Consider the following 23,287-nt stretch of genomic DNA (forward strand, 5'->3'; position numbering starts at 1 on the left):
CAGCACAAGCCACTGGTGGAATGCTAGGTGACTCACAGACTGCAGCTTGAAACTTGGCCCTTCCACCACACTTCAAGGTGCGTCCATCTGCTAAAGATGACCAGTTTCCAACGGATCCAAACTTTAAAGCAGTACCAGGGATGGAAGTTTTAGTTCACTACACCCATTTCTCATCAAATATGCACACATTTCTCACACCATCTCCCACCACCCCTGTCACTCTGCTCTTTTCTCCTCTGTATGCTCTTCTCCCTTCTCCAATGGACAAAAGACAATAGGTGCAGGAGTAGGCCATTCGAGCCAGCACCACCATTCAATGTTATCATGGCTTATCATCCCCAATCAGTACCCCGTTCCTGCCTTCTCCCCATATCCCCTGACTCCGCTATCTTTAAGAGCCCTATCTAGCTCTCTCTTGAAAGTATCCAGGGAACCGGCCTCCACTGCCCTCTGAGGCAGAGAATTCCACAGACTCACAACTCTCTGTGTGAAAAGGTGTCTCCTCATCTCCGTTCTAAATGGCTTACCCTTTATTCTTAAACTGTGGCCCCTGGTTCAGGACTCCCCCAACATCAGGAACATGTTTCCTGCCTCTAGCGTATCCAAACCCTGAATAATCTTACATGTTTCAATAAGATACCCTCTCATCCTTCTAAATTCCAGAGTATACAAGCCCAGCCGCTCCATTCTCTCAGCATATGACAGTCCCGCCATCCCGGGAATTAACCTTGTGAACCTAAGCAGCACTCCCTCAGTAGCAAGAATGCCCTTCCTCAAATTTGGGGGAACTGCACACGATACTCCAGGTGTGGTCTCACTAGGGCCCTGAAGGAACTGCAGATGCTGGTTTACACTGAAGATAGACACAATTTTGCATTTTGTATAAGCTGAACTTTTAAATTCTCGTTTATTATATTGTTTACATAGTACTATGATTACATATATGTTGCGCTGCTACAAGTAAGAATGTCATTGTTCTATCTTGGACATATGACGTTAAAACACTCATGACTCTTGACAATGGTGGTACAGTATTTGAAGTCTGAAGAAAGGTCTCTACCCGAAACGTCACCCACTCCTTCTCTCCAGAGAGTTATTCCAGCATTGTGTGTCTATCTTCGGTTTAAACCAGCATCTGCAGTTCCTTCCTACACAGTAGGTTGGATTTGTTTTGAGTTTCGCGTTGCGTTGCCGTACTTATTGACTTATTGTCCCCTGCGCCGTCCTGTTGAAGTCTCCGAGCGCTGTTGCTGGGGGCAGACTCCGTGGAGACGCGGCTGATGCGCCGCGCCGCCTCCTGGGAAATGTAGTCCTCCTGCCAACCCGCCTCTTGCGGGACGTGGGCGGTTAGAACTACAACATCCGGCCGCCCGCGGGCGCGGAGGGGGGGGGGGGGGGGGGCGCACGCGCACCCGGCGGTTGGCAGTTAAATAGCGGCTGAGATTGGAGCGGGAGAGTGAGCGGAGGTAAAGCAAACGTCGACAAAAATACCCCCACAATTAAACACAGTACATGTCAACCCCCCACCACCACCTTTTATAAGGGTTTATGAAGTAAATGTGGCTGAAAGGCAACGATTACACCGACCTTTATCCAATCTGGGCATGTCAGGGTTAACCTGACAGGGTATTCAGTAAAAATATAAATAAATCACCAAATAATATACAGAGGGGGCAATTGATGTTGAGTTGCTTGTGCTGAATGTCACCGTGTTGTGTGTTGCCGTTTCCCACGGCTCCATGATGAATCTGGGTCAATGTTTTAGACTTGCAGCTTCACCAGCTCTTCACCTCTCTCTCTTTCTTTCATTCTCTCATTTTTCCTTCTTTTTCTTCCTTCATTTTTGAAACCCTCCCTGCAGCCACTTTTCACCCTGAGGAGCGGCCAAGAGTGGAGAGTGGCCATCGCTGGTGGAATCCATGCTGCAACAAGGCGTTAAAGCTTGCCCATTAAAAAAGCCCCGGTGAAAGGAGGCACCTGCTAGACCAGTAACGTTAGCGATGGGATGAACCAGGTGAGAAACCTATCACAAAAAATAAGAAATTGTGTTCATTTGGTTATTGGCAGTAACGAGAGCAAGTGCCTTGAGTCTCCTTTGACATGATACCAGGGTCTCAAATGGAAATATTAATGATGGGAGAGGTGTTCCTACATTAATATCTGTTAATGCTTTGTCAACTTCCATTTTAATGTATTATTGTTAACTTTCCATGTGCCCAAACCCTTTAACAGTACTTGGATGGTGCTGAGTTAGTCACTTGAACTCTGTTACCATATAGACCAAGGGTTCCCAACCTGGGGTAAATGTACTCCCAAGGTGTTAATTTTTGCCAACCCAGGGGGTAAATTTATTGATTCTGGATTTGTACATATTTTTTTTCATTGACTGACTGTGTTTGGTTCTGGTATATCGGTATCTGTTCATCATCAGTTCAGAAATAACATTGTTATGTGCTATTAAAGTTGCCAGGGATACACAGAATGAGAAAGGTTGGCAACCCCCGATATAGGCAGAATTGTTCTATTTTCTCAGATCGGTTTTTGTCCGACACTTTATTACTGATATAAATTGTTGAACATTTTCAAGAGCACCATGGAGAAACTAAGCAAAGTGTTCGGTCTCATTGGGCAATAACCAATTTTGGTAAGTATTGCCCATTAGAATTTGCATCATAGAAGATAGAATACAGCATAGTCTCTTCGTCTCTGTACAATGTCCGTACAGAACATGGTGTCAGATTAAGTTAATCTCCACTGTTTGCATGTGATCTTTATTCCCTCCATTCACTACACACCCATGTGCCTATCTAAAAGACTCTTAAATGCCACGATCACCACCAATCTTCTTTCTTCACCACCAATCCTGGCAGTGCGTTTCAGGCATCCACCACCCGCTATGTAAAAATACCTGCCATGCACATCTCCTTTAAACTTTGTCCCTCTCACCTTAAAGCTCTGACCTCTAGTCTTTGATATTTCTACCCTGGGAGAATATTTCTGTCAACCCTGCCAATGCCTCTCATAATCTGGTATTCTTGTATCAGATCTCCTCTCAACCTCCAATCCTCCAGAGAAAACAATCCCAAATTTGTCCAACCCCTTTGTTTAGTTAATACTGTCTAATCCAGGTAGCATTCTGGGCATCTTCACATTCTCTTTGTAATGGGGCGACCAGAACTGCATGCAATATCCCAAATGTGGCAACCAAACCAAAGTCTTATAATGCTGCAACATGCCCTCCTGACTCTTGTACTCAATGCTACAAAATGTCCCCACTTGTCTTTTCTCTGTGATTTGTCTGGTGTTTTGTAATTTTCAGTGTATCGTTTGGACACATGAACTGGGTAAGAGAACGAATTACACCGTGGACTGTGTACTTACTTATTTAATAACTGCCTATTATGCCTCCTGGCAAGTAGGGCAGCAACAACGTTTCTCCACTCCTATCTGTTGTGGGCTAGCTTCTAGACACTACCCCAGGTCAGGTCCATTCTTTTCATATCCTCCTCTACAGTTCGACGCCAGGTGGTTTTGGGTCTCCCTCTTTCCCTTTTCCCTTCCGGTGTCCAGTGCAGGGCTATTGTTGGGATGCTGTCTGGTTCTCTTCTCAGTATCTTCCTTTCGGCTTTCACCATTGACATTCATCCTAGCATCTGTCGATAGCCCTGGAAGTCCATCACGCCCAGTAGTGTTGATTCCTTCAGTTGCTGTTTCCGTAACATATTTGTTTTACGAGACAGGGTTGTTAGCCCTGTGCTCAACCCTCCAACCTGGAGGACCAGTGGATCGCTCTTCGTCTCGCCTCTACCCTTTGACCTGTCCAGCATGGGAGACCCTAACAGGAGACGAATCTCCCGCTGGCATAGCTCTAGGGGTCACTGAGACACACAAGCTCCCCGCCCACGACAAGGTTGCAAGCCGACGGGGAGCGTAGACTGTGTATCCAATAGGAAGTGGGTGACAGTGATAATGCCATCAGTACGGCATTGCCAAGTCAACAGTGGTCATGAAGAGCAATATTGACTGTAAATGAAGAACAGGGAGAAGACAAATAATGATGCAATTGAAGAAAAGCATCAAATCAATATAATTCACGAGGTTAGCAAGAGAAATCATAACATTAATTATTTTGAAATTATATTGATATTGTGCTAAGGTTTTGGAATTATGAGAAAAGAGATGCACAGGAGATTGCAGACACTGGAATCTGGAGCAAAAATTTAACTGCAGGATGAACTTGTCAGGTCAAGCAGCGGGGTCTTGGAACAGAAACATTGATGTCCCTTTGCCTCCACAGATGCCTCCTGACTCCCTGAGTTCTTCCAGCAGTTTATTGTTTGCTTTGGAAAGATGGATTATGTTCTTATACTGTACTTCCAAAAATTCTGCCTCACAATGTTTCCTGAATGAGATTTAAAGACATTTCCTTAGCCTCTACATACAAACATGATTCCACAACCAGTGACTAGTGCGGTACTGCAAGGCTCGGTGCTGGGACCGCAGCTATTTACAATATACATAAATGATTTAGGTGAAGGGATTTAAAGTAACATTAGCAAATTTGCACCTGACACAAAGCTGGGTGGCAGTGTGAACTGTGAGGAAAATGCTATGAGAATGCAGGGCGACTTGGACAGGTTGGGTGAGTGGGCAGATACATGGCAGATGCAGTTTAATGTGGATAAATCAGATTCAGATTCAGATTCAACTTTAATTGTCATTGTCAGTGTACAGTACAGAGACAACGAAATGCAGTTAGCATCTCCCTGGAAGAGCGACATAGAATATGATTTCAATAAATAAATCTATTTACATGCATACAGTCATAGTGTTTTTCCTGTGGGAGGAGTGTCCGGGGGGGGGGGTGGGGGTGATTGGCAGTCACCGAGGTACATTGTTGAGTAGTGTGACAGACGCAGGGAAGAAGCTGTTCCTGGAGCTGCTGGTCCGGCAACGGAAAGACCTGTAGCGCCTCCCTGATGGTAGGAGGGTAAACAGTCCATGGTTGGGGTGAGAGCAGTCCTTGGCGATGCTGAGCGCCCTTCGCAGACAAAGCTTGCTTTGGACAGACTCAATGGAGGGGAGCGAGGAAACGGTGATGCGTTGGGCAATTTTCACCACCCTCTGCAGTGCCTTCCGGTCGGAGACAGAGCAGTTGCATACCATACTGTGATACAGTTGGTAAGGATGCTCTCGATCGTGCAGCGGTAGAAGTTCACCAGAATCTGAGGAGACAGATGGACCTTCTTCAGTCTCATCAGGAAGAAGAGACGCTGGTGAGCCTTCTTGACCAGAGTTGAGGTATTGTGGGTCCAAGAGAGGTCATTGGAGATGTTGACCCCCAGGAACCTGAAGCTGGAAACACGTTCCACCAAATGTGAAGTTATCCACTTTGGTAGCAAAAATAGTAAGGCAGATTATTATCTAAATGGTGTCAATTTGGGAAAAGGGGAAGTACAATGGGATCTGGGGGTCCTTGTTCATCAGTCAATGAAAGTAAACATGCAGGTACAGCAAGCAGTGAAGAAAGTGAATGGTATGTTGGCCTTCACAACAAGAGCAGTTAAGTATAGGAGCAAAGAAGTCCTCTGCAGTTGTACAGGGCCCTAGTGATACCACACCTGGAGTATTGTGAGCGGCTTTGGTCCCCTTCTTTGAGGAAGGACATACTTGCTATTGAGGGAGTGCAGCTTAGGTTTACAAGGTTAATTCCCGGGATGGCTGGACTGTCATAGGGGGAGTTTAGAAGGATGAGAGGAAATCTTATTGAAACATATAAGATTATTAAGGGTTTGGACACGTTGGAGGCAGGAAGCATGTTCCCGATGTTGGGGCAGTCCAGAACCAGAGGCTATGGTTTAAGAATAAAGGGTAAGCCATTTAGAACGGAGATGAGGAAACACTTTTTCACAGAGAGTTTTGAGTCTGTGGAATTCTCTGCCTCAAAGGGTGGTGGAGGCCAGTTCTCTGGATACTTTCAAGAGAGAGCTAGATAGGGCTCAAAGATAGGGGATATGGGGAGTAGGCAGGAATGGGGTACTGACTGGGGATGATGAGCCATGATCTCATTGAATGGCTGGCTCGAAGGTCTACTCCTGCACCTATTGTCTATTATCTAGTGTTTATTGACACCCTCCTCTTTCTCGCTTTGCCACCTGCCAGCTGGGCTCAGATCTGAAATTCTCCAATTTGAGGAAATATAATTCCAAACATCTGTGCGTTGGGGTGGAAATCTGTTTGAGATCAGGAGTAATCTTAAACCCACAAGATAAATCCATCATATTTCACTACTAAAAGTAAAGACTAAAGATTTAGCAATTTATAATTGTATTCTAAACTAGATTAAGTGGGACCTGTTGGGTCCCAGCGTCACACGGGTGGGCTGGTCCCCCAACGCAATATTCAATTTTTACACCAATTCCAATATTTGTGGACAGTGTGAGGGGGGGGGGGGGTGCTTTCTGGAGCGCTAGTATGGGTGTTCTGGGCTGAAGGGACTGGTTTCCAGAGGGCTAGTATGGACATTGTGGGCCGAATGGATTCTTGGGCTGGCGGCTCAGTCACTCATGCCTGTTGTGCTGGCAGCTCACTCAATCACGGCTGGCTGGCAGTTGATTCATCGCTGTTCCTTGAAATTCCATTTCAAGCAGGGTGCAAGGCCACCAAATTCAAGTGCAGTTTCTTACCACTTCAAGCAAAGTGCAAGGCCACCAAATTCAAGTGCAGTTTCATACCATTTCAAGCAGGGTGCAAGGCCACTAAAAAAAGTGAGTCTCCCTCCTCCATCTTGCAGAGACTGAGCCACGCCCACACTTCTGGGTTTTATAGTCCCTCCCACCAGAAAGGGCGTGGCCTTCATGGCATGATTGTCAGGAGAGATAACATTTTTTAAACACTAATAACTTTTATTTTTCATCGATGGGAAAAATCCTCGGCACCTGATGAGCCGAGGGGGACTCTGAGTAAGATGGCTAAAAATCATAGCTGTACGTGATAGCGTTTTTTCTAAAATCAATATAAAGCACAAACGGGAAGTTGTCAAGATTAGACTTTTAATTATATAGAAGGCAAGGCAACTTTAACTAGGCAAGACAACTTTAATTAGGCAACACAGCTTTAGCATTTACAAACCAAAGGCAACACAGCTTTAGCATTTCCAAACCAAAAGCAACACAGCTTTAGCATTTCTAAACCGAAGGCAACACAGCTTTAGCATTTCCAAACCAAAAGCAACACAGCTTTAGCATTTCTAAACCGAAGGCAACACAGCTTTAGCATTTCCAAACTATATTTTCAAACCACATTAAGGTCACTGACAGGTCAGTAAAACCACTCACTTTTTAGTAGACATGTGTTCAGTGTTATTCACAGCTCAGACTGAGAGACGTGACCCTCTCGCTTCCCCCATCTTGCAGAGACTGACTGAGGCACTTAATGCTTCCGGGTTTTATAGTCCCTCCGGATGGGGCGTGACCTTCAGGAGAGAGAATCTCAACATTTTTAAAACACTAATAACTTTTATTTTTCATCGATGGGAAAAATCCTCTTGTCCTACTCAGCGGAGGGGGACTCTGAGTAAGATGCACAAAATTCAAAGCCGTAAGTGGCAGCGTTTCTTTCTAAAATTAATATACGGAACAACAGGAAGTGGTCAAGATCAGACTTAGTAATAAAGACGTTATGAATTTGGGATTATGATTATCAGCAAGAAGGAAGTAATCTTATTTTTCAGAAATGTCTACATTCCCAAGGGGCTGTTTCTGTATGTTATGAGCAGTCGAACATTGTGCATTAACATTCCAGTCTGAAGCCACTTTTTTTTGACAAGTCATTCTGCCCAGTTAGCCAGTGCTGTCTGCCTCTTCGAGCAAACCGATCAATTACCCCCCCATTTCTTGCTGTCTCCTGCTCTCTCATTACTTATTAACTATCCTCTCCGCCACCAATTCCCCCACGAACAAGTTGCAATTTACAGTAGCTAATTGACCTTCTGTGAAGCCTGTAAGATGTGGAAAGACTCCGAGACACCCAGAGGAACCCCATGCAGACTCCACACAGAAAACACCCGAGGTTATGAATGATCCTAGGTTGTTGGAACTGTGAGATACTGGCTGTACTTGCTGTACCACATCACTGAGCTGTGCTGTACAATGCACTGTACAATAGTCACTCTGCTTTATTATGTTTCTGGGGACTTGAACTGGAGGACTCGAGTTTAAGGTGAGAGCGGAGAAATTTAGAGATCTGAGAGGTAAGCCTTTTGTGCACAGATTGGTGTGCAAGGTGGAGATTGGTACATTTCCAATGCTTAAAAGACTTTGTTTTAATTTTCAAAAATAAACTTTATTCAGAATAAAGAATATGTACAAAACTAACACTGCAAAAAAAACTCCATTCATTCTCTATACATTCAATAGTGTCATACTCAGTGGTGTTTGCCCATCATAAACAAATCTTTTGCCACTCATGTGGTCCCCTGTGCTGATATTCCTTTTCTTGTTTGAGGGGTGTCCCCCAAGACTCTGCCCATCAATGTCCAGCATTGGACTGGGAAATGGATCGGGAAGGACCCTAAACTGTGGTCCTCCCCCACAGAGATTTGGAGTGCATTTCACAAAGCTTCAGTGTGTCCCTCAGCAGGTACCCCTGCAGTCTTGAAAGGGCCAGTTGGCAACATTCCCTGATGGCATCTCACTGTGCTGGGAGGCCAAAATGTTTTGGGCAGATCAAAATGCATCTTTGACTGAGGTTATTGTCTTTCAGCAGGACTTGATTCTGTGTCTGAGTGTGTCCCTCGGGATAGCCTATAAATCAGAGCGTCTTTTGTTTTGGAGATATTCGGAATGAATCATGCCAAGGATCTTTGCATCCTTCTCCAGACCCTCTTTGCAATCCACTTGTAATCTACGAAGAGGTGGGCAACTGTCTCCTCTCCATAACAGTCGTCCCGATGGCAGCGTGCATTGTTATAAGGATCTGTCTGGGAGGGCCCCCTCTCACCTCGGCACTTGGATAGAAAAGAAATAGAGGGATAGAGATTTACTGCAGCCAGATGGATCATCTAGATAGGCATCACATTCGGCATGGGCTAGTTGGGCCTATAGGGCCCATATCTGTGCTGTGCATTTTTATAATATTACTTTAATATTTTTTCTGCATTTTATCTTCGTCATTGAGTGTAGTATGTACAGAGCCCTTCATAATGGTTGGGACAAAGATCCATCATTTATTTATTTGCCTCTGTACTCCACAATTTGAGATTTGTAATAGAAAAAAATACACGTGGTTAAAGTGCACATTGTCAGATTTTAATAAAGGTCATTTTTATACATTTTAGTTTCACCATGTAGAAATTACAGTAGTGTTTATACATACTCCCCCCATTTCAGGGCACCATAATGTTTGGGACGCAACAATGAAATGTAAATGAAAGTAGTCATGTTTAGTATTTTGTTGCGTATCCTTTGTATGCAATGGCTGCTTGAAGTCTGCGATTCATGGACATCACCAGTTGCTGTGTGTCTTCTCTGGTGATGCTCTGCCAGGCCTGTATTGCAGCCATCTTTAGCTACTGCTTGTTTGGGGGGCTAGTCCCCTTCAGTTTTCTCTTGTGCATATAAAAGGCATGCACAATTGGGTTCAGATCGGGTGATTGACTTGGCCACTCAAGAATTGACCCTTTTTTAGCTTTGAAAAACTATTTTACTTCGGAGTCACGTGCTGACTATGTGAGGACCCCGCCAGTACGCATGCGTGTCATATCGTCTATCGCATTGCCTGACGACTGGCAGGATGGACGTGATTCTCCTGCCAGCAACAGACCTGAGGTAAGTTTTTAAAAAACTTTTTCAGGTTTTTCATCTTCTTGCAGGAACCTCCACTAGAGGTCCAGCTAAAAGTCCTTGGGCAAAGCCGGGACTAGGGGGAACCCCAGTCACGAACTTCCAAGGAACCCCGGTCACGGGGATGCCTGCCCACGGACCAAGTCGGAGACCGCCGAATGCGGATAGCGAGCGGAGGTGGATTCGCCTTCGAGCCGCTGGTGGTGGAGCCAGCGGCTTCATATAGGTGGAGAACCCGCTCGGCGGCGGTGGATGCGCCTTCCGAGCTGCTGGCAGGAAATCAGCGGCTTCATATTGGTGCTGGTGGCACCCAGAGCAGATCCCACCCCCCCGACATTGCAAAATCGCGGCTATCCCTTTTATAGGGACTGCGGGGATATCCCGGCTGCAGTTGCTGTGGGGATACCCAGCTCTGGGGGGGGGGGCACCCCGTGGAGAACATCGTGGAGAAGCCCTGCTAAAGGGACCGCGGAGGTAAGCTCGGGGGAGAAATACCCGACATGGAAACCTTTCTACAAGGACCACAGAGGGAACCCCAGCTGCAACAACTAAGACCAGGAGACCAGGCTCGGGAGGAGCGTTGCCCCTGCAGCAGAAGGTTTAAAACAGGACATGCAGGTAAAATCCTAACTCAAAGGTTGTTTTGTGCTATTTTATGAGAATGTTACAGGAATGGACCGCATCCAGACTGACTGAGGAGGACCGCGGAATTGCGGGCAGTCAGCAGCGGTAGGCTGCACCTGGATCGCTATTGATCAGCAGTCTCCGACCTGGTACCTGCACAGTCGGAATCAACGGCACAGACTGGCGGGAAGGCCAAGCAGAAGTCGGACAGGCCCGAAGACTCGGACGAGTCGGGCTGCGAAGACTCACCGCCGGCGGGAGTGACTATGATCGCATATCCCGCATGGAGCGGTTGATGGAGCTGATGCTCCAATGTGACATGCGGTATATGGAGTATCTAGTCACCATGGGGTCCTAGGACGTCCAAGGCAGCACCTTATCGAGGGCTGCATAATGCATCTCCCTCGACAGAGGGGAGCATTAGGAGTCACTTCTGGGCTGACTCTGAAGACAGGGTGAAGATACCACAAGTGTGCTCGGGGTGCAGGAACAACACAACCAGCAGTAGGAAGAAGGCTGTGAATAACAACTACCAAATACCCAGCACCATGGAACTGTATTTCGCTCAGTGTCCCTGTGGTGAACAGCTATCAGGGGGATACTGCCATTTGGGCAACCTGATGAACCAAGTCACGAAGCTCGACAAGGGCCGTTGGTCTCATGAAGGCCACATCATCACGCAAGACCTCACATCTCCAGCAGCAGCACCCCTACGCACCCACCAGCAAACCACGATACACTGAAGCTGATGAAAGCTTGAAGGCCGTACAACCAGGACAAAGGTCTTTTTAGGCCACAGCCCAGAACGGCCTTCCTGGAAGATGCGCCAACCCCGTACTCGAGCTCCTCTACCTCCCAGGAGCAGAAGTGCAAAATCATGCACACATGGTTGAGGCAGCTCCTCGGTCGGGTTGCACATGTCCCATCCAGTTGTGGAAGGATGAAGCTGATTGAGGCAACTCCTGGAAGTTCCCCATCCGGCGGTGTGAAGGTAGGGAGCCACATCATGATGTCTCCTGTCAGGGATACAAGTTGGTAATATTTACACTGGCTTGAATATTTACCCTTTGACTTACAGACTCTGAGAGACCGTTCCTGCGGCTCGGGTTGCCAAACCTAAAGCATTGGGAGTGCTCACTGCAGATTGCAGGAATAGCATCAAATAGCAGCATTCCTCATAGGAGATGGGAAGTATTGTTTATGCTTCTTTACATTTAACTCGGCACGGATGACTGACATCTTGAAATTCAGTCTTATGGGATTATAACATTAAGTTAATATTCCATTTACTCCGCCTGAAGTACCTCCTCATCATTTGGCTGCGGTGAACATAAACCACTCTATCGGGTCTCACCCTCTGACATCTAGATTACGAAGGGTATCATCAACTTCAAACCTCCCAGGTCTAGGGATGCAGAGATATGGGTTGTTAACATTGTGCTACGTCACTTCGCCGATGGGCACCAGCAACATCCCTGTCCTTGGTCAAACTCACTTACTAGTGGTTATGCTATGGTGCTGAGTACAGCGCTACGGGTCCAGTCATTGCTGCCCTAGATAGGATGATCATATCTGTGGGCTATAATAAACATGTTTTGTTCATGATTAGTCAAGCAGAGTAGAGAGGGACATAAGACCAAACTAGATGTTGCATATCCCATGGACCTTGGGTTGTGTGTAATCACACATCTACACCAGTATGTCAAGGTCCTTAAGAGTCTTATAGACTGACTAGCTATATTGTTAGTTACATAAACCTCGTTAGAAGGAATCACTACAAACCTTCTCCAGAGGATTAAATGGGTCTGGCATATACTGGAGTGAACATTGACATTTTGAGTCTCACTCCGCCAGGACCTCTATACCTCAGCAGCAGGGTTATGGACCACATCCTAGCGGCTGCAGGATGGTCAAACTATTGATCTGTCCAAATATTCAGATCATACTCACTGCCAGATTGGGGGTATTTGCCAACTCTATGTTAGGTATGTTTCCTCCCGGTTGAGGGAGGTTACTATTGCACTATTGTTCATTAATAGCATCAACATGTCTATATCAATGTCATGTCTGAATGCAATATTAATGTTCACTCATCATTGGCCAACTGATGCAGTGTATGACGCCCGGACTCGTTTTCCACGGCATGAAATCACAGAGCTTTAAAATCTTCACGTAGTCACTCACGTGACTGAAGTAAAATAGTAAGATTAAACGAGAACTTACCAGTTTGAAGTTTGATCTTTATTTTATGAGGAGTAACGTTGAGGGATTACATGCACTCCGCTCCCAGCCCTCTATCATAAAGGTCAACTGGTATGGTTCTCTTATCTTACTATGTTCAGTTCAATAACTGTTGTCTGTGATTTCACACCGCTGCTTTGAAGATTGACACACATGCGTACTGGCGGGGTCTTCACTGCTGGCCAATGAGTTTTGAGACATTTGTTTGAACTTGATTTGATAGGATGTGTCTATACACTTCAGAATTCATTATGCTACTACCATCAGCAGTAATATCATCAATGAAGATAAGTGAGCCAGTACCTTCAGCAGCCATACATGCCCAGGCCACAACACCCCCAGATGAAGTGGGTAGGAAGGGTTGGCCATATAAGGTTATATCAGAAGGTTATATTTCTGCATAAAAAATCATTTTCGTTTTTTCTACTTATGACACATATTATCTTAAAGTTTGAATTCTCTCTCAATGTTTATATTATAAAGGAGACATCCATGAAGCTGTGCTTGTTATCTCGCTTATGTTATTGGAAAGAGAACATCAACAGTTTGTTGGCTTTATTACTGAAAGCAAAGATTAGTGCGTTTCGCTGGCTAAGCAATTTAATAGGAGAAGCTTGTCTTCATTTCAGCAGTATCCATTTTGCCCCTCACCTTAAAAGCTAAAAGGAAAAGGTTCTGACTATCTACCCATATAGTCTGCGGACAGTGGTCATTGTCAAATCCACACCTGACTCCTGAAGAATGTTTCTGATCAGTCGGACAGTTGTTTGGGGATTTTTCTTTTTATAGAGAGAATTCTTCTGTCATCAGTTGTGAAGGTCTTCCTTGGCCTGCCAGTCCCATTGTGATTAGTAAGCTCACCAGTGCTCTCTTTCTTCTTAACAATGTTCCAAACAGTTGAATTTGGAATGCCTAAGGTTTGGCTGGTGTCTTTATCTGTTTTATTCTTGTTTCTCAGTCTCATAATGACTTAATTGACTTTTATTTGCACAACTTTGGTCCTCATGCTGATAAACAGCAATAAAAGTTTCCAAAGGTGATGGAAAGACTGGAGGAAAGACTAGGTGCTGAGAGCTCTCTTATTCCTGCATTAAGGAGGCAATTAAACACACCTGAGCAATTACAAACACCTGTGATACCATGTGTCCCAAACATTATGTTGTCCAGAAATGGGGGGGGACTGTGTATAAACACAACTGTAATTTCTACACGGTGAAACCAAAATGCATAAAAATAGCTTTTAATAAAATCTGACAATGTGCACTTTAACCACACGCGATTTTTTTCTATTACAAATCTCAAATTGTGGAGTACAGAGGCAAAAAGTAAATGATGGGTCTTTGTCCCAAACATTCTGGAGGGCACTGTATGGCAGTTGAGAAGTTAGACTTTTTAGTGCACTCGTGAGGCTGGGTGTGGATATGAGTCTTTGATAGGCTAATTGATGGGCTCCACAAATTTGGTCTAGACTTTAAGAAGATGGAATCCAATACGGGGTACATTCTGCACTCTGTAAGTGAGGCAAACAGTGCGTGTGAAAGCAGTTCTTGGTTTAGTAATGAGAATTTTAGTTTGAAGCAAACCAAAGGATTTATTTCCACCTTCCTGACTATTATTCACGCTATGGTGAAATTTTAATGAGACTTTTGTGGTGTTTATTGTGTGAAGGCATTAATGCATGTTTCATGATATCCACTCTGATATGTTTCATGATATCCACAGATGCTGATTATCAGCGAATAAACAGGGTTTGAATGCAATTTGATCAATCAGAACAAAATACTGATCTGACAACATTGAAAAAGGATTTTTGTTTTTGGAAGTACACACCTGTTTCTCTTTATTTTCCCTTTCAATTTTGTGTGTGTTTTCAATTTTTTTTCTGTTTTGGAGCATGTATTAGCAAAGAGTGTGAAAGAAAATTTCAGATAGTGCTAATAGAGTTTCCACTGCATCTCTTCATCTTCCTTCTCTTGACTATTCCCCCAAAGCTGTGAAGAATTCCCACACGCCCACTATTGAGAACTTCTGCTTAAAAAAAATAATAATAATAATCTCGTTTCATCATTACTGCTGGCTTTAGAAAAATATAGATAGTTCCCGAGGCTTTTGCTATGAGGCAATAGATAGGGTAGATAGTCAGAACCTTTTCCTTTTAGCTTTTAAGGTGAGGGGCAAAATTTAAACGAGATGCAAAGGCACCTTTTTTTCCACAGCTCATAATATTGGATGACTGGTGGAAGCTGATATGATAGTGGCATTTAAGAGGCTTTTAGATTGACACTTGGATATGCAGAGAATAGAGGGATATGGATCATGTGCAGGCAGATAATGTTAGTTTATCTTGGCATTATATTTGGCACAGACTTTGTAGGCTGTAGTGCTCTATGTTCTAAAAGGTATCCAGAAGACCCAAGGTGTGTTTTCTGCCTTGTCCAGTAACCCTGGTTGGGGAGATTGCAGATGCATAGATTTTGTGAGGACAGGATCTGAGGTCTATATCCTGCAGGCACTCACTATGTGTAGTCACTTGTAAAGCGAGATACTGGTATATAGTGCTTGTGTACACCAAGGTGGTCCTTGATAAACAAGAATGGAAAGGAGCAAATAGATAGGGAATAAAAATAACTTTTTGGATAAATCCTTCCTTAACCAGGGAGAAGGAGAGGGACAAAGAGGGATAAGACATAGTGCTGGTGTAGCTCAAAGGGTCAGGCAGCATCTCTGGAGTACATGGATACATGACGTTTTGGTTGCGACCTTCAGACTTGAATCATAGCAGCGTCCGAAGAAGGAACCTGACCCAAAATGTCACCTATCCATGTTCTCCAGAGATGCTGCTTGACCCGCTAAGTTTATCCAGCACTTTGTGTCCTTTTTTTTGTAAGCCAGCATCTGCAGTTCCTTGTTTCTAATCAAAGAGGAATGCTTAAGCTTGTCTTTTAGTTTATATTTGTTATCTTCCACAGATGATTCTGCTTCAATCAAATTTAAACAAGATCTTTGAAGGGATGAATAATTGCTAGAAAATCTTTGCATACTGAGAAGTTCCTCAATCCTTCAGTGCAAGAACCCAAGGGATCACTATCGTAACAACTCTACGACAACAGGCAGCAAAGCTTTGAACATCATTGAACAAATGTTTGAAACAGATTTCGCGGTTTGAGAACGGCCTACAAAGAATAATATTTTCTCACCAAAAAAGCAACACATATTTCCCTTTGTGCAGCACACATCAAATTAAATGACTGGGTTTTGTAATAAATTCATTGTCAGCTTCCTGTGCTGTATACGAGTTGGCCAGTGCTTATCGTTGCTGCACATACAACAGGAACTCCAGCTGCACCTTCCTTAACTGTACAACCACTGAGGGAACAGGGGGACAGGAATTAATACAGGGCACGACATTATATAGAAAGAATCAGACTGCTTTTGTGTGAGAGACTCGAGACCATTTGGCTATAAAGATGTGTAGGTTAATTTCTGCACCAATCCAAACATCGGTTGTTGAAGAGTTCTGGTTTTGTTCTGTGCTGGTACACTTCCACCCTGGAACCAAGGCTCTCTGTTGAGAGAGTTAAGAGATCCCTGCTTTCAGCCTACTCGGCATCTCTGAGCAGAAGCAAAAGGCATTGCCATAGGAACCTGCAGGAAACAATGGACGGGGACCAGCTTTGTAGGACGAAGGAGAAGGTATGTGAATCAATGGGAGGGAATTGGACAGACACAGTACCTGGCTTGCATCCAGCTCTGTGAACAGTTGTAGACTATTAATGAGAAAAATTACATTTTAATATTTAATGGTGATCTGGAAGCAAACGGGGACAAAGTTACTGTTTCCTACTATGTTCCTGCAAAGTACTGGTGTAGTCTGCCACTGTCAGTGTATCTCACAGTCGTAATTCACGTATTCTGAATGACAGCAAAATCTGCGTTCTGCGTGTATCCCGGCACTTAACGTATCTCAAAGTGTGGACATATTAAAGGAAAGCATCGGCATATTTAATGATTTGACCTGTATACTAGTCTTAGAATCATAGAACTATACAGCATGGAACCAGGCCCTTCGGCCCAACTTGTTCCATGCTGATCAAGTTGGCATTCTGGGCTGGTCCCATTTGCCTGCATTTTGCCCATATCAAACCTCTCCTATCCATATATTTGTCCAAATGTCTTTTGAAAATGGTATATTAATGCGTCCGCATTATTTGTGTATTGTACACTGTTATGGTATCAGATGCTGTAATGTGGCAAACTGCCATAGTAATTAGCAAACATATCATTTCGTCAGAAGGTTGGGGTATTAAGTCCCTGCATTGTCAGAGGTGCCAAAGTTTAGATGGATTCAAAATAAAAGCTTTGACTGCCTCTTCAATTCTAGGCAAAATATCCCAATTTCAATGACTAACATGGAACTTTGTGATCTCCTGATTACCACTAATCTTTCAGCAAGTTCAAGAATGGAGATTTAATTGAGATGTATACTGACAGCGGAACTATAAAATTATTTCTTGCGGAGCCTAAAAGGCTTGTAAATATAATACTCATAGATAATATATAATAAACAAAAAAATAATAACTTGATACTCATGCAAAAAGTCCAAAATCCTTAGTGCAACCAAAGGCAGTCCATATTTCATAGGTTAGTCTGGTATAGTGTCCAAGACCTTTGGTTTTCAGACTCCTATACCTTCTTTCCAAAGATAGGAGTGAAATGAGAGCATGGCCAGGGTGGTGTTGGTCCTTGATGATGCTGGCTGCCATTTTGAGGCAGCACCTCCTGTAGATCCCTTTGATGGTGGGGAGGTCAGTAGCCGTGATGAACCAGGCAATGTTCATCACTTTTTGTAATCTCCATATACAAAATCATTTTGTGTCACTACTTTCCACATGATTTATATATCCCATGCTGTCATTGTCTATGTGATGCTACAGTATCTTACCTGGTGGTAATATCTTTTGCTCCATCTCTTGCCCTCCCCAGCTTCACCGCTACCCTGCACTAACTTGTTTTTTCATTCTCAGATCTGATGAAGGGGGTCAGACTTGAACTGTTTCTTTCAATGCTGTCTGACCTGAGTTTTAACAGCATTTTCTGTTTTTGGTGCAATATCCTGTACTGCTGCTGTATTCTCATTGTATCCTGCACAGTTAAAGTTTATCATTCTTTCATTGCACCACAGATTTCCTGGGTTGTTACCCTCATTTATGTAATCTCATATTCTCCTGCCAAGTCTCATTCTGCTTCAATACATCTTTCTCTTAACAGTGTTTCACACTGTAAACATTTCACATACTGTTAAATACCTTTTTTAATTGAAAAATAAACTTTATTCAGAATTTAAAAGTTACAAACCAAAAACTGTACAAAAACTCTTCATACATTCTCAGAGTCTGTACATTCAATAGTCTCATATTCTGTAGTGTTCTCACCTGTATTTATACAAAACGCCCTTTTTAGGTGATATCCCTCCCTTGTTGGAGGGCTGTCCCTACCGGTGAAATGTCCAGCAGAAGGACCCTAGACTGTGATCCTACCCCACAGAGCCTTTGCTTTCACCAAGCTTCAGCACCTATTCCTGCAGTCTGGAATGGCCCTGACTAACATCTCACTATGCTCGAACACCAACACATTTCAGGCTGACCAAAGAACGTCTTTCTTGATGATCTTCCAGCAGCATTTAATTGTTACATATCTTGTTACATATCTTGAAGTGGCTACCACTTTTCTCTTCTCCCACGTCATCCATAATTTATCTAGCACTGCTGCACTGTGAGATCAGGATTTGAAATGAGAGCTATTTCCGTCTTAGTATTGAGTCACACAGGTTTCTGTACATGTTGGGGCTGTTTATACAGAGCATGAGCATATGAATTCAGCATGAGACCATGCACCCTACTGCGTTGTGCAATATAAATGAGATTTAATTAAATAAAGTTAGCAAGAGTAGATATTAGTCGTGCCTATTTATATAAGTGCAAATAACTCTTTTTGTATTCTGCAGGTGTTGAACTTTCCTGGTATGGGGAATTGTGCTCCGGGCTCTCTTCAAGAACAGCACAGTTACAAAAATGTACGTTTATGCTGTTGTCCTTTGTGATATTGCTGTGAGTTATGGGGAGCATTGTCCCTAATTCACCTGAGACTAGAAGTGGGCATCAGTAGAAAGTAAGAAACACAAGTGCAATAGAATATTGCTAATATCGGAGGAAGGGTCTCGATTGAAAAATCACATATCCACATTCTAGGAGGTGCTACCTGACTGGCTTAGTTACTCCAGCACTTTGTGTTTTAAACCAGCATCTGCAGTTCTTTGTTCCTACAATAGAATATTATGGTTATTGACCTCTATTGACCCTGTGGTTATATGTACCTATTGCAGTTACGAAGGTCTAAGTTTACAAACTTGGATGATATTTAGTAACTGGGAAATGTGCAGAACAGATCTACATGCATAATAGCGGGAAAAGCTTAACGGACTTGGGATTCTTTTCTCAAGAAAAGGGAAGAGTGTGACCTGAAAGAATTTTCATAAAATCATGAGCGTGTTTGATTGATTTATCCAGGTTAGCTCCATGAGGAGGAGTCTAAATTTGACATCAATCTAACAAAAAATATGGAAAAGTTTCCTTCACCGAGATTCAAGAAAGTTTATTGTCATGTGTCCCTGATAGGACAATGACATTCTTGCTTTGCTTCAGCACAACAGAACATAGTAGGCATTGACTACAAACAGATCAGTTGCGGAAATGTGAAACCTGATGCAGACATAGGTTGATATGCATATAGAGAATCTAAATAAGTACAGTGTTCAGCTGGCAGAGCTGCTGCCTCACAGCACCAGAGACCCAGGCTCAATCCTGACCTTGAGTGCAGTCTTTGTGGAGTTTGCACGTTCTCCCTACGACTACGTGGGTTTCCTCCGGGTGTTATGGATTCCTCCCACATCCCAAACCTGTTTGGGTTTGTAGGTTAATGGCTCAGTAGAAATTACCCCATATTTATTGGGAACGGATGTAAAAGTGGGATAAAATGGAACTAATGTGAATGGGTGATCGATGGCTAGCATTGACTAGGTAGGCCGAAGGGCCTGTTTCCACGCTTGATTATTTGATGGAGACTCGAGGAGCTTCAGATGCTGGAATCTTGAGCAAACCACAAAGTGCTGGAAGAACTCAGCAGGTCGGACAATACCTTTGAAGGGAATGTTTCAACCGATTGGGCTAAGTAAAGGAGAGTGTATTGACATGGAGTGTGAACACGATAACAGAAGAGTTTGGGCTGAATGGCCTACTTCTGCGCTGTCATTTTTATTTAAGATGCCACAATGTTTTCAATGTTTCTAAAGTTACTGACAGATTTATCACACTGCTAAGCATGCCACTATATGGTCTCAAATTTAAAGAGTTCTCATTTCAATAAATACATTTCTAAATTTAAAAAAAAGTTAGGTAATCTGTACCTGGGCTGTCTATCGGCTCAACAAGACGCCTGTTAGCTTTGAGAAGCCTGCAGATGGAGGGTGGGAGTTGTGCACCTTGAACTTGATGCATATCTGTCTCCACTACCCTTAAGATCTAAACATTTCAATTCATCAGGACCCAGGGAATTGTTAGCCTGCAGCTCCAACTAATTGGGCGACATAAAGTCTGATCCTAATGAAGTGGACTCCTTTCTCGTTGCTTTCTGCAAAAGGAAAGCAGTTAATATTTAACTCTCATAGTATGAGATTACAGCAGTATTTCTTTCATTCACAGTTAAATATGGGATAGGTTGAGAGCATCTGCAAGTGCATGATATCCTTGTTTTAAAAAAAAAGACATAAAGTGCTGGAATAACTCAGTGGGTCAGGCAGCATCCCTGGAGAACATGGATAGGCTAATATGGATAGGTCCAGAGATGCTGCCTGACCCGCTGAGTTACCTCATCATTTTGTTATGTTTTTTTGTAAACCAGTGTCCGCAGTTCCATGTGTCTACATATGTCTTGTGCTGTCTTTCAGGGTTTGTTGGGTTTGTGTCTGCGCCCGCAGGTGACTGACGATGCATGCAATGGGAAAACAATGCTGAAATCTATACCAGTGAGTAGTAAGAATTTTGCAGAATTAACTTCTAGACTGAAACTGAGTCATAGGATACCTGTCACATTTCTGTTACAGCCATTGGAGGTGTTTGAAATGTTTCGGTTTATAATTATTGTTGATTTCTTTCCAGATTTCTACTTTGAAACACAATGGGCTTCTACAATCTCTTACAGCTGGAGGGGGTGAGCGGACACATGATGGTGAGTACTTTTTCCTGAAGTCTGATGCAGGAGATGAGCAGGTTTCCTGAAGATTTAACTTTATCACCCAAACTGCACGCCCCATAACTGCCAAAGTAAGTTCCATTCTTCCAGCATGAGCCAGGGAAAGATGTTTTGTCCATGCTGGAATGGAAGCAAGCTAGTGGCAGTGCAGGTAGTGAATTGAGTGAGAAGGTTATGTTGCTGAATTTGACAAATTAGGGGACAATGAAAGAAAGAGCTTGCAAACCTTGAGCTGTGGAAACCTTCTAACTGTGACTCTTGTTGTTTTATGTCCAGCAGAGGTGACTCTGAAGATGTTGCAGGCAGAGGCAGAATGGGAAGCTTTGGAAACAGCACAAAGAGGTGAGACACCACCTTCTTCAGACTGAAGAATGGTCTCGACCCGAAACATTGCCTATTCCTTCTCTCCATAGATGCTGCCTCACCCGCTGAGTTTCTCCAGCATTTTCTGTCTAATTTCGATTTTTCCAGCATCTGCAGTTCCTTCTCAAACATTTCTTCAGACTGCTCCTGTTTTCAGTCAGAATGGTAGCTGGCCACATTACATGTCAGTCCACATCACTGCAGTCTTCAATTGATAGAATGTGTCTCTTAACTTTAAATGTGTGTACCAGCAGTGCAACACAGGAATAGGCTTTGTGGCTGTGCAAGTTAAACCAATCTACTCTGCCCGCAGGTGATCTATATCCCTTCATGCCCTGCATATCATGCACCTTTTAAAAGCCTCTTAAATAGTACTATTGTGTCTGTTTCCACCACAACCAGTGGCAGCGTGCTCCAGGCAACCACCACTCTTGACTCTCTGTGTTTAAAAAAAAAAAAAAACTTGCTCCACATGTCTCCTTTAAACATTCTCCCTCAGACCTTAAAGCTATGCCCTTTAGTCTTTGACTTAAAACATTAGACCTTAAAGCTATACCCTTTAGTCTGACATTTCCAACCTAGGAAAAATGTTGTGACTGCCTCTCTTAATTTTATATACTTCTGTTAGGTCTCCCCTCAACCTACTGTGTTCCAAAGAATACAATCTAAATTTGTTCAACCTCTCCTTGTAAGGTAGTACCCTCTAAATCAGACAACATTCTAGTAAACCTCTTCGATACCGTCTCCAAAGCCTCCACATCGTTCCTGTAAAGGGGTGACCAGAACTGCACACATTACTCCAAACACAGCCTAACCACATTTTTGTAAAGCTGCAACATAACTTAGTGACTCTTACATTCAATGTTTAAATGGAAAAATAACCCTCTCCTGTTTTGATCCCAGAGCTTGCAATATTTAAATTAAATAGCTTTAAATAATTACAAAAGCAGTTCATAGTTGTGAGCTCCGAAGTCACAAAAAATCAGATGTGACAGAGAATTAACAAGTCTCTCCATAAATTCTGACACAAAAAGAAAGAAAAGAAAAGGAACGTTGACCTCGTAAACTTGCATGAACTGGGTGGATTCAACTGTTCAGATTCAGTCAAGATCCTTGTCACACTTAAGCAGAAACAAGTGATTCAGTCATACCTCCTGGTCATTTCCACTCTTATTGTAAATGAGAAGCGTTTTGTATTGTGGGGTTTGCTGTGGGAAAAGTCAAGCAGACGGGTAGGGTCAGTCTATGAATTATTCTTCAGTGCACAGGAAGTTCTTGGCAGCGACCACCTCTTTTATTCACTGGAACTTTACTAATTAACAGAACCTTTTGTTTGATTTACTGTTTAGCTGTGCCCAGCTACCACACTCGTATGGTGGTGGTTGTTGGGCATTGAAGTTGTTTCTTCTTCACAGAGGGCTGATTCCACTTCTAAGAATTACCCAAAATTTCTTTCAATGAAACACAACATCATATTTTGTATTTGGATATGCATTTCATTCCTGCCGAGTCAAATAAGTGTCTATAGAGTGAATATTTCATTTGTTCTTGAAATAGAAATATAATGTTCAGAGAGTGTTTTTGTGTTATGCTCAAAGTTCCAGCATTTGTAGTATCTCGTGTCTCCATTTGTGAAATCTGCTCGGAGATTTACAAGAGTGTTGTCAGGACTCGAGGGCCTGAGCAAAAGGAGGAGGTTCGGTAGGCGAGAACCTTTTTAAAAAAAAAAAAAAAAAAAAAAATTTGTAATGCAGGAGGATGAGGGGTGATCTCATAGAGGTGTGTAAAATCATGAGGGGAATAGATAAGGTGAATGCAAAGACTTTTACCCAGAGTAAGGGAATCACGAACCCCAAGCCATAGGTTTAAGGTGAGAAGGGAAGATTTAATAAGAACTTGAGGGGCAACT

The 23,287-nt window shown here is 43.3% G+C and overlaps 1 protein-coding gene across 4 annotated transcripts in view; it reads left to right on the top strand.

Moving 5' to 3' along the window:
* The first annotated feature begins 1,395 nt into the window (after positions 1-1,395).
* The window catches only part of elmod3 (ELMO/CED-12 domain containing 3), a 43,956-nt gene continuing 22,064 nt past the window's right edge, over positions 1,396-23,287 (top strand). The window contains exons 1-7 of one of the 4 annotated variants that reach the window (XM_055662020.1): positions 1,396-1,466; positions 1,862-2,014; positions 15,677-16,400; positions 18,713-18,781; positions 20,711-20,788; positions 20,922-20,991; positions 21,292-21,357. In XM_055662020.1, coding sequence (XP_055517995.1) covers positions 16,365-16,400; positions 18,713-18,781; positions 20,711-20,788; positions 20,922-20,991; positions 21,292-21,357 — 319 coding nt within the window. In that variant the 5' untranslated portion in view covers positions 1,396-1,466; positions 1,862-2,014; positions 15,677-16,364. Of the gene's footprint in view, positions 1,467-1,523; positions 2,015-15,676; positions 16,401-18,712; positions 18,782-20,710; positions 20,789-20,921; positions 20,992-21,291; positions 21,358-23,287 lie in introns of those variants that run through there. The other 3 variants (XM_055662023.1, XM_055662024.1, XM_055662022.1) reach the window with 3 other exon arrangements.

The sequence above is a fragment of the Leucoraja erinacea genome, chromosome 35 (genome assembly GCF_028641065.1).
Source record: "Leucoraja erinacea ecotype New England chromosome 35, Leri_hhj_1, whole genome shotgun sequence".
NCBI lineage: Eukaryota > Metazoa > Chordata > Chondrichthyes > Rajiformes > Rajidae > Leucoraja > Leucoraja erinaceus.